Here is a 9870-nt window from a genome sequence, read left to right on the forward strand (position 1 = left end):
GATTTAGACTTTAGATAAATGTTTCGATTCACTTTCATTCAGTGTTCTCGGTTTTTATTAAGTGGTTTTATGTTTTACTGTTTGTTCTAATTTTATCTGACACGCTTTGTTTTAGTTAGTATTTGCACAATTTATTGTTTTGTTTAGTAGGAACTTTATTGTGTAATCTATTTAGTTCCTAGTTTGTGGTTCCAGTCTCTGAGTTTTTCGTCTTTGTTGTCTCTCATTTTCCCTAGATGCCCACAGCTAACTCTGATCATTTCTGCCAAAACATCTCTGTTCTGGTCCTTAATAACTCCCCTAAATACTTTTAAAAAATTGGAACAAAGAATTGGAATAATTTCAAGTTGATTTTAAAAACAACATCAATACTAATACGAACAAGAGTTACTCCATGAGTAAGAACAACATGTTCATAACTAAAAGAAATGTATTATATGGAGATTCGAACCTAAACACTTGATGTATAGAACAAGCTGAACAAGTACATTAAAGACAGTGAGACTTCCTTACAGCGGGGAACAGGAATTCATGTTGATTAGCAGGTGCAGGTACTTGATACACAAGCACCACAGCTTTCAGTTAAATATGAATAGATACAAACACCAAATAAGTGCATAAGAAGGCATATGAGCTGTCAGTTAAATCAGCAGCCCATGCCACTTTGCCACAGGCTGGCGGACTGAGCGCAGCATCAAGGTCCAGTGCTCGTCTTCTGAGTTTTTCTCCTTCCCCACATTCAACTGTCCAATCAGACGTTTGTCTGATTTCTTAGTTGTGCGAGTCTCATACATGGAGACCAAAATTTTACACTGCTCCATCGGAAAGTCTGGCAGGGAGAACATGAGGATCTCATTGAAGACAGTCACTGGGCAGCTGGCCACTGCAGAGGTTTTCTGGTACCTCAGCTTGCTCCGATTGCACTGGACGCTGATCCTGGCATACAGGGCTGTACAGCACAGACACATACACACACATAAGGATAGCTTACAGTTGTATGTTATAATGCATATGCATTACGTATGGTGGCTTTATCTTTGTGCATTACCAGTATCTGGACACATCTCTGTGAGGGCTGTTCTGACCTTCAGCAGACCAACTTCAAGCCTCTGGGAGGTGGGAAGGAACCTTAACGACAGCAGAACCTCTCCAACAAGATTCTACGTAAAGCGTGAAAGAATACACTTATCTACATTATGTAATGTCAAGTATGGTCTCAAAATGGGTTGAAACTGCTGGAGACACTTAGGCGTTCGGTAGGAAGTTTACAAGGAGAAAAATGAAAAACAGTTATTAATTAAAATAATAGCTTTACTTCCAATTCAAAAGAGAACGATTTTGTTAAATAAATCTTTGTTAAAGTCAAATAACATGATCTCCTTTCTGCTTCTCTAATGTAACAATATGCTAACTCTGTTTCATCCCAGACAACATCAAAACTGCTAGTACTGAGGGTATTGAGTGGTGCTTTTTAAATGATCAGTCAATTACTTCCGAGGATATGAGTCAACAGATCAGAGCAGAACTGTGTTGGCCCAAGTTTTTGCAGACAGAAAATCATAATCAGGTGTTGTCATTTCAAATATGGAGTACCTCAAGGATAAATTTTTAGTCAAATTTTTCCTTTACTTTGTTCACTGAAAGAAAACAGTCTTAAAAATAATTTCTTCTACTGAACTAAAGACAAAGTTCTTGTTACTGCTTCTAGGAACACAGACACATTTACTCCTGAATTCAATGAATGAATTTGAGCCTGCTGCCTCTTTAAATATGAGCTTTGAGTATCATACAAAAGTCAGCAGTTATGTCACTTATGGTATAAACCTAGAAAAGACTAAACTTTACACAATTATTCACCATTTCACTTGCTTCTATCTAGCCTGGAACACCAGCTGTTTTAACAGCTGTACAGATCTGAATGATCAGTGTTCTCCTCACCCCGGTTTTTGCCTCTTACACAAAATTATTTTCCATTTCAGAATCAAGCATTGAAATTGCTCAGGTGTTCCTGATAGTGTGCTCAATAATACTAATATAATCCACAACAATTTTAACAACTATTTACAATAAGAGCACTTGTGGCTACTTTTCCATTAACACATTCAATATCTAAGGTTCAGTTTACATTAAAGAGTGTTTTCACTATTCCTAAATAGTTGTTAAATGATCCTGCACAATAATAACCCTTTAATTCCCTCCTCAGAGTTTCTGTTTAACTGCATGCCGTGTGTTTGTATTTGTTCTTTATGTCCTGCAGTACCTTCTGGGGTAGCTGCAGATCCTCTTGCAGCTCCAGAGGGTAGGAGATGTTAAGCTGTCCCAGAGGAATCCTCACCTCTCCCAACACCGTGTGTCTAGAATATTTATCAAAGTCCCTCACCTGAGATGATAGAGACACATGAGAGGCAGTTTACGAACAATAAACAAGATAATTTCCCCTCAGCAGTCCATTGCTTCTCCTGCCTTTTGAGTATCTTGACAACCACTGTGTACTTCAATATTTCCATAATTTTAAACTCTTTTCATTTTGCAATATAATAGCTTAGATATAATCCGCAGGCACTTTTATTAATGATTTTATAAGTAGAAGTAAAATGATCAAATAAGATTTCAGTGTGTTCTTAAAATGAGACGAGTCTCAAAATCAGGAACATCCTGTCTCAGAGTGATGTAGAAAAACTGCTCCATGCATTTGTTACTTCAGGATTGGAGTACTGTAATGCTTTATTATTGGGCTGTCCCACAAATTTTCTGAAAATCCTGTAGCTGATCCAAAATGATGCAGCCAGAGTTCTGATGAGTAACATCTGAGACCATATTTCTCCAGTTTTAGCTTCTCTTCATTGACTCCCTGTTAAATTCAGAATAGAATTTAAGATTCTTCTCCTCACATATAAAGCTCTTAATGACCGAGCTCCATCATATCTTAAAGATCTCACAGTTGGATATTTTCCCAACAGAGCACTTTGCTCTCAGACTGCAGGTTTACTTGTGGTTCCCAGAGTTTCTAAAAGTAGAAACTCTCTGTGGAACCAGCTGCCAGTTTGGCTTCAGGGAGCAGACACCCTCTCTACCTTTAAGATTAGGGTTAAACTTTCCTTTCTGATAAAGCTTATAGTTAGGGATGCCTCAGGTGACCCTGAAACATCCCATAGTTAAGCTGCTATAGGCCCAGACTGCTGGGGGAGCTCCCATGATGCACCTCTCCTCACTCTGCTCTCTTTACTCTCTCACCCTCTTACTCTTATTGTTGTCATTAATTGGATTGGACTATTTTGGATTTTGATTAATTTGATTTGATTGGATTATAATTGAATTACAGTCAATTTGGTTATATTCGGCTTGATTTGGATTGTATCTTTGAAATGCTTTGAGATGAAATTTGTTGTGATTTGGTGCTAAATGTGAATATGAAGGTGTTTGTGTATTGCAGGACCTCCATCCTGAGGCTGATGTGATGAAGCATGTCTTTGTTCTCCTGCAGGATGCAGCTAAACTGGTCACCAAATAAAGGGTTACAGCTGCCTTTTACGATGCGAGTCCGCCACTCCTGCAGCACGGTCCACAGAACAGATGGAGTCCCTTCACCCTAAGAGCATCACAGCAATAATTCATCACATCTTTAGTACAGCTGCTGCTTCAGCTGGCTATGCTGGATATGTTTGCATAGGTGCAGAAAAGGGCAACAATTCAATACTTTAGATCTTTAACTTACAAACAACCTTAGGAAAAGGGTCCGTTGAAGCTCTTATAAGCTTAATATTTTTGTCTTAAAAGGACATAAAAGAACAAGCACATATCGACAACATTACCTCTTCTTCTTTTGAGTATTTCAGTTCTTCTGCTTCTGATCCAGCCCACATAACGAGTATCTTAACAAACGGTTGGAGGCTTGTAGTCTGGCTCTGCACTGAAAGCCCCTCGGCCTGCAACACAGTGACCACCAGACGCGACTGTGGATGGTCATAGTAGACGGAGAAATGTAGCGAGCCATCAACCTGAAGGATGTGTTATGAAATAAAATTAAATTAAATCACTTTTAATTGAAAGCTTTCATCAGTTTAACTCTCTAATTTGCTTTTGGCTTTGATAAATGACTAAACGCTAATGACTGAATTCAAATCAGTGTGAAAAAGAAATATTTTTTAAAATCAGAACATGATTAACAAAAAGAAAGAAAAAGAGAAAAAACATCTGGTTCTTACCATGTCTTAGAATTGTGTAAATACAACCTCAGATAAACAACAACACTTAACATATTAATGTTTCATTATTATCATTATTTCAACAAAATCTAAGCCAAAATGCAGGAGCACCAGGAGTCCGCCCTGACTGCTTCCTCAGGAGTTAAGAGGATACGTAGCAGCCTGGTGCTGCTGATCAATGCACTGAAGCACTGCAGCATTCAGGTGTGTGTTAACACGATGCCAAGGAGGAAAGACATCAGCAATGATCTTAGAAAAGCAGCTGTTGCTGCCCATCAATCTGAGAAGGGTTATAAGGCCATTTCCAACCTATCTGGAGTCCATCATTCTACAGAGAGAAAGATTATTCACAAGTGGAAAACATTCAGGACAGCTGTCAATCTTCCCAGGAGTGGACGTCCCAGCAAGTTCACCCCAAGGTGAAAAAGCCCAGAGCTACATCTCAGACTCTACAGGCCTCAGGTAGCATGTTAAAGGTTAAAGTTCATGACAGCACAGTTAGAAAAAGACTGAACAAGGATGGCTTGTTTGGAAGGGTTGCAGGAGAAAGCCTCTTCTCTCTAAAAAGAACATGGCAGCACAGCTTAGGTTTGCAAAGCTGCATCTGAACAAAGCACAAGACTTCTGGAACAATGTCCTTTGGACAGACCAGACCAAAGTGGAGATGTTTGGTGTTAATGCACAGCAGCACGTTTGGAGGAAACCAAACACAGCATATCAGCACAAACACCTCATACCAGCTGTCAAGCACGGTGGTGGAGGGCTGATGATCTGGGCTTGTTCTGCAGCCACAGGACCTGGGCACCTTGCAGTCATTGAGTCCACCATGAACTCCTCTGGATACCAAAGTATTCTAGAGTCAAATGTGAGGCCATCTGTCCCACAGCTAAAGCTGGTCTGAAACTGGCTCATCAACAGGACAATGATCCCAAACACAGCAGCAGATCTACAGCAGAATGTGTGAAAAAGAAAAGAATCGAGGTGTTGAAATGGTCCAGTCAGAGTCCAGACCTCAGCCTGACTGAAATGCTGTGGTGGGACCTTAAGAGAGCTGTGCAGAAACCAATGCTGCAAACCTCAATGAGCTGAAGCAACGCTGGAAAGAAAGTGGGCCGAGATTCCTCCAGAACCATGAGAGAGACTGATAACGTCACACAGGAAACCATTACTGCAGCTCACTGCTGCTGAAGCTGCTGCTACAAGCTGGACTTTTACACACTGCATTTGGATTTTGAGTGAGTTGCTAAATAAATAATGACACAGACTACTATGCCATGCATTGTTGTTAATCAGAATTTGTATTTATCTTGTTTTATGACTTAGTGAGGAACAGATTGATTTTGTATGTTCAACCATGTAAAACCTTTACATTAAAGGAGTGGATAGTGTAGTGGTAAGATTGCCACCTTTCATGTGGGTGACCTGGGTTCAAATGCCCTGCTTGAAAGGTACTACCTCCAGTAGGGGTCCTCAGGCAATACCCCTTTACCCAAACTGCCTACCAGTGTAAGTTGCTTTGGATAAAGGCGTCTGTTAAACACATAAATTAAATTAAAAGAGGGTGTACTTTCTTTCTCACATGACTCTAAGCACTTCAGCGAAGAGAACAAACAATATAGATTGGGAAGATGCCAATTTATAGTAGAACATTTTAGTAGCTGTTGCCTTTTTAATGGTTTCCTGCTCTCTTATGTCTCCGTCCGACAGGATGGATTCTGAGGAGGGAAACGAGGCCTGAGTCAGACAGCGACTCAGTCTTTGGGCTTCAGCACTGACATCCTCCACCTGTAAGATCCACATACATTTTTTATTTTTTCAACAGCACCTACCTTGGTGTTTAACTTATTTTGTTTGAACACTTGTGCTCATGACTCCTTACGCACACAGATTACTATGTACTGTACTTAACAAATAATGTAATATTTTACAAGTTAGCTTCCTCTACTGCACGAGAATATTACCTTAATTTAGTTAATTAATAATTAATTATTTAGTCAGTTAGAATTTACTTAATGTTTTTAAACTCTGCAGGAACTTAATGAACACATTAGTCATGAAATATGAGGGATAAAGCAGACTAGATAAACTTTCGTCAATGCATCTTACACGTAGGAGTGCTCTGCATCAACACAATCATCACACCCATCGTGTGGTTTACTTTCCTGACATCAAAGTTAGGCAACATTACAGAGACTGAGACACAAACCCATGCCCTCAAACTGTGACTCTGCTCCCATTTTTTAAGTCAAGTAAGTGTCCCAATCGAACATAATTTTCTCTTACCTTCATACTGGGAGGTGCTGAGTAGTTTCCTGCTGTTGATGGCTTTTCATCCGAGTACAGTAAATCACTGTTTACTGGAGCAAAAATACCACATAACAATTACACTGAGAAAATTTCAGCTTCATCAATATTTAGTACAGGGCAAGAGCCTTGAGTCAATCTTCATTTCTTAAATTGCCAGAAAATCGGGAAATATGTGTGAAGTTTTATTGAAACATGTGCAAACTATAGTGTAATAATAATAAACTAAATAAAGTTTGTACAGTTCTGAGCAGCTTTAAAGTGAATATCTGGTCTGAGCTCCTTTATTCTCCAGCACAGCCTGAACCCTCTGAGACAAGCTTTCTGTCATTTCTTTAAGGAGTCTTCAGGAATAGTTCTCCAGGCTTCTTGAAGGACATCACAAAGCTCTTCTTTGGATGTCGGCTGCCTTTTGTTCCGTTCTCTGTCAGATGATCCCACACTGCTTCAATAATGTTGAGGTCCGGGCTCTGGGGAGGATTCATCCCTCCATAAGACCTGTTGCCGCTGATTTTCAGTCCACTTCTTGTGTCATTTGGCATAGCTCAGCCTTTTCTCCCTGTTTCCCTTCCTTAAGAATGGCTTCTTGACAGCCACCCTTCCATGGAGACCATTTCTGATGAGGCTTGGGCCAACAGTAGATGGATCAGCTGAAGGTCCAGATGCATCTCTCAGGTCCTGTCAGGTCTTTGCTGGATTTTTTCCTCTTTCTTAAGGACATCACTTTCAGATCCTGTTCATCTGCTATAGATAGTTTTTTAGGCCTGACACTTCTTCTTTTGTCCTCCACTTGTCCAGTTTCCTCAAATGTTTTAAGGACACACTGCACACCATGCTGAGATATGCCAAGTTTTCAGCTAATAGCTCTTTGGGAATCACCTTGTTGCTGCAGAAATCCTATGTTCTGTCTGTCAAACTGTGTTTTCTTTGCTGTTTTTCATAGATGCAACTAAAGAAATGGGAACAAATGATGTGTCTTTGTGACAGGCTGCTGGTAACAAAGTGCCTAAAGATCCAATTTAAAATGGCTTCTTTGCTAAGTTGTCTGTTCTGTGTCGACACAACACTGGTTCATCCCTTGAGTTAGGAGCCTTTTTTCTGCCTGAATGATTCATAGCTCAGAGTTAAGTGGCTTTACTCTTTGGAAGCAACACATACAGAAACGAGGGGGTGACTCAGACTTCTGCACTGTACTTAATACTGTTCTCTATGAACATGTAATATAAGCTTTTCTCACCAGTATCTTGATGGGAGTATGTGTTGTGTGTCTGTGTGAAGTATCTGAAGATCTGCCAGGCCAAGATGGCCAGCGCCAGCAGGAGGAGAATGATAGAAATGGCCAGAATAGAGTACTTAACCGCTTCTGAGAACGGCATCTTCAGCTCTCCAGCAGTTGAAAGCAGCCCAGTGGGGGCCTGATGATCTATGGTAGTGACCATGACTCTCTACCTCCATATGATCTCTACACACTCTGCAATATGGGAATACAGACCATGTAAGAGTAATAGAGAGCCATGTTCAGAGCAGCCATATTAGAGGTTCAACCATTAAAAAACACCAACACTTGATTTCTTCTTGTCACATAATAATCACAGTATTCAATCACTATTGTACATGTTACTGGAGTCAGTAGAAGGTGGTGATCTAGCACTTTATGGACACACTGCTTTTTATAAAGAAAAAAAAGTGCAAATAAAAAGCAAATATTGTGATAAATTGGTGTTAAGTTACTTGAAGTTCCCAAACACATTCGTCCCAACTTTTAGTTAAAGTTATTACTGTTGACATCGTCAATCAATCTTTAGAGTAAGATTTGCTTTTCTATTTGATACAAGAAATAATCTTGAAAATATCTGTTCAGTTCAAGGGGAAAAAAAAAAGAAGGAAACTGAGTAACGTTAGTCATAATCAGATGTCACAGTGGGAGCTTAATGATGATGATGCTCAGATAAAACGTGGATTACGTCAAAGATCAACAAGACATATCAATGACATTTTGTTGCTTCAGGCATTCAAATTCTACATCTTTTGTCTATGCTTATTCCGGTATTAAAATAAAAAACTACACTAATGAATTATAATAAAGAAAACGTCCAACAGGCAACCACACACCAAGATGCTCACAAGAATGATCAAAGTTGTGTGGAGAACAATGGCAAGTGCAAATAGATATCTCATATCATTCAGACGGACGTGTTCCTCTGAACTGGACAGCAATCATGAGCTGAAGCAGTAGAATCATCTTTTTTTAAGAATAAACTTTGATCTATATTTGTCCAAAACATCCTTAAGGCAATTCTTTACACTGTGCCATTTATCTGAAACTTTACATTTTATTATTTGACTCTGAATGTGCTACAACCTGAAGAAAAAACCCGTCTGGTTCGCCGTCTTTTTATCGCTTAAATCTTCTTTAAGTGTCAAAAAGTCTTCTATATTATTTCTACAAGATACATTTAGCATCTAGTTACAAACCTGTATTCTCAGAGTGGATGCATGTTCTTCAGGAACAAAAACTTTATACAGATGCTTCTTGGTTGTAAAGACATGATTACATCCTATCACATACGCTTTAGTCAAATAACACTTGATCTGCTGACTCTCTATGCAAATGATGATGAAGAATGCAAGGAAATGCGACATGTGTATCTCGTGTTCCAATTCTCACAAGAGCAGGATTTCTGTTATTATGAAGTGGTGTATAAATGAACTCAAAACTTTTAGTCAAACAGTGGTGAAAGTAAAGAAAAAATCTATTTAACCTGTGTGCGGATCTATCACTGCTTTCCGTTTGTATCACAAAACCAATTCAAAGCACAGATAAACATTTACCTGAAATAAGTAATAAAAGCCTCATCTCTTATTTTTCTTCAGGAACACAAGCTCCTTCTTGTGCTGTAAGTCCATGCTATGAGCTCCTCAGTTGCAACAGGGACAAAAGAACTCATCTGGAAGAGAAATTCAAACTAGTACTTTATCATTTAACTGTTCCTCCTGCTTTGCAAACTCAAAACACACTCCCCCTTTCTCTGGTCTCTCTACACATGCTCAGCACATGACTTCCTGCATGCCATTCTGGGAAAACAGGTTTGAGCAGCTCGGAGGAAAATTTCAGGGAGCTTATTATGCTTTAATTCCCGCTCTCTTCCTCTTAAAGATTCAGCTGCAGTTGTTTGCCAAAAGTTCTGGTCAAAGAAGTTATGAAAATGAGGTGGAAGTGGAAGACATAGAGTATGTCCAAGTGTTGCAGGTGCTCGTGAACTGTAGCTGAACTGCAGCTGAACTGCAGCTGTGAATTTATGTGAAAAACTACATTATTGAAAAGCTGTTTTTTTTTTTTTGTTTTTTTTTACTAAAAAAC

General features: G+C 39.3%; 1 protein-coding gene across 1 annotated transcript; it reads right to left on the reverse strand.

Annotated features, from left to right (window-relative positions):
* Positions 1–410: 410 nt before the first annotated feature.
* syt19 (synaptotagmin XIX) lies at positions 411–9530 on the reverse strand. Its single transcript, XM_072386688.1, has 9 exons — positions 9342–9530; positions 7747–7980; positions 6489–6562; positions 5871–5990; positions 3813–3998; positions 3437–3589; positions 2261–2380; positions 1049–1160; positions 411–949 (listed from the first exon to the last, which is right to left on the reverse strand). Exons 2-9 carry the CDS (start codon positions 7946–7948, stop codon positions 642–644), a joined length of 1275 nt encoding a protein of 424 aa, XP_072242789.1. The 5' UTR covers positions 7949–7980; positions 9342–9530; the 3' UTR covers positions 411–641.
* Between the last annotated feature and the right edge of the window lie 340 nt (positions 9531–9870).

This window comes from Leuresthes tenuis, unplaced genomic scaffold (assembly GCF_036924035.1).
Source record: "Leuresthes tenuis unplaced genomic scaffold, fLeuTen1.0.hap1 SCAF_5, whole genome shotgun sequence".
Classification (NCBI taxonomy): domain Eukaryota; kingdom Metazoa; phylum Chordata; class Actinopteri; order Atheriniformes; family Atherinopsidae; genus Leuresthes; species Leuresthes tenuis.

Coding starts and splice junctions, on each gene's coding strand:
- syt19 (XM_072386688.1), bottom strand. CDS start 7,948: ATGGTCACTACCATAGATCATCAGGCCCCCACTGGGCTGCTTTCAACT. Junction 6,563..7,746: donor ATACTCCCATCAAGATACTG/GTGAGAAAAGCT, acceptor TTTTTGCTCCAG/TAAACAGTGATTTACTGTAC. Junction 1,161..2,260: donor ATCTGCAGCTACCCCAGAAG/GTACTGCAGGAC, acceptor CGCTTTACGTAG/AATCTTGTTGGAGAGGTTCT.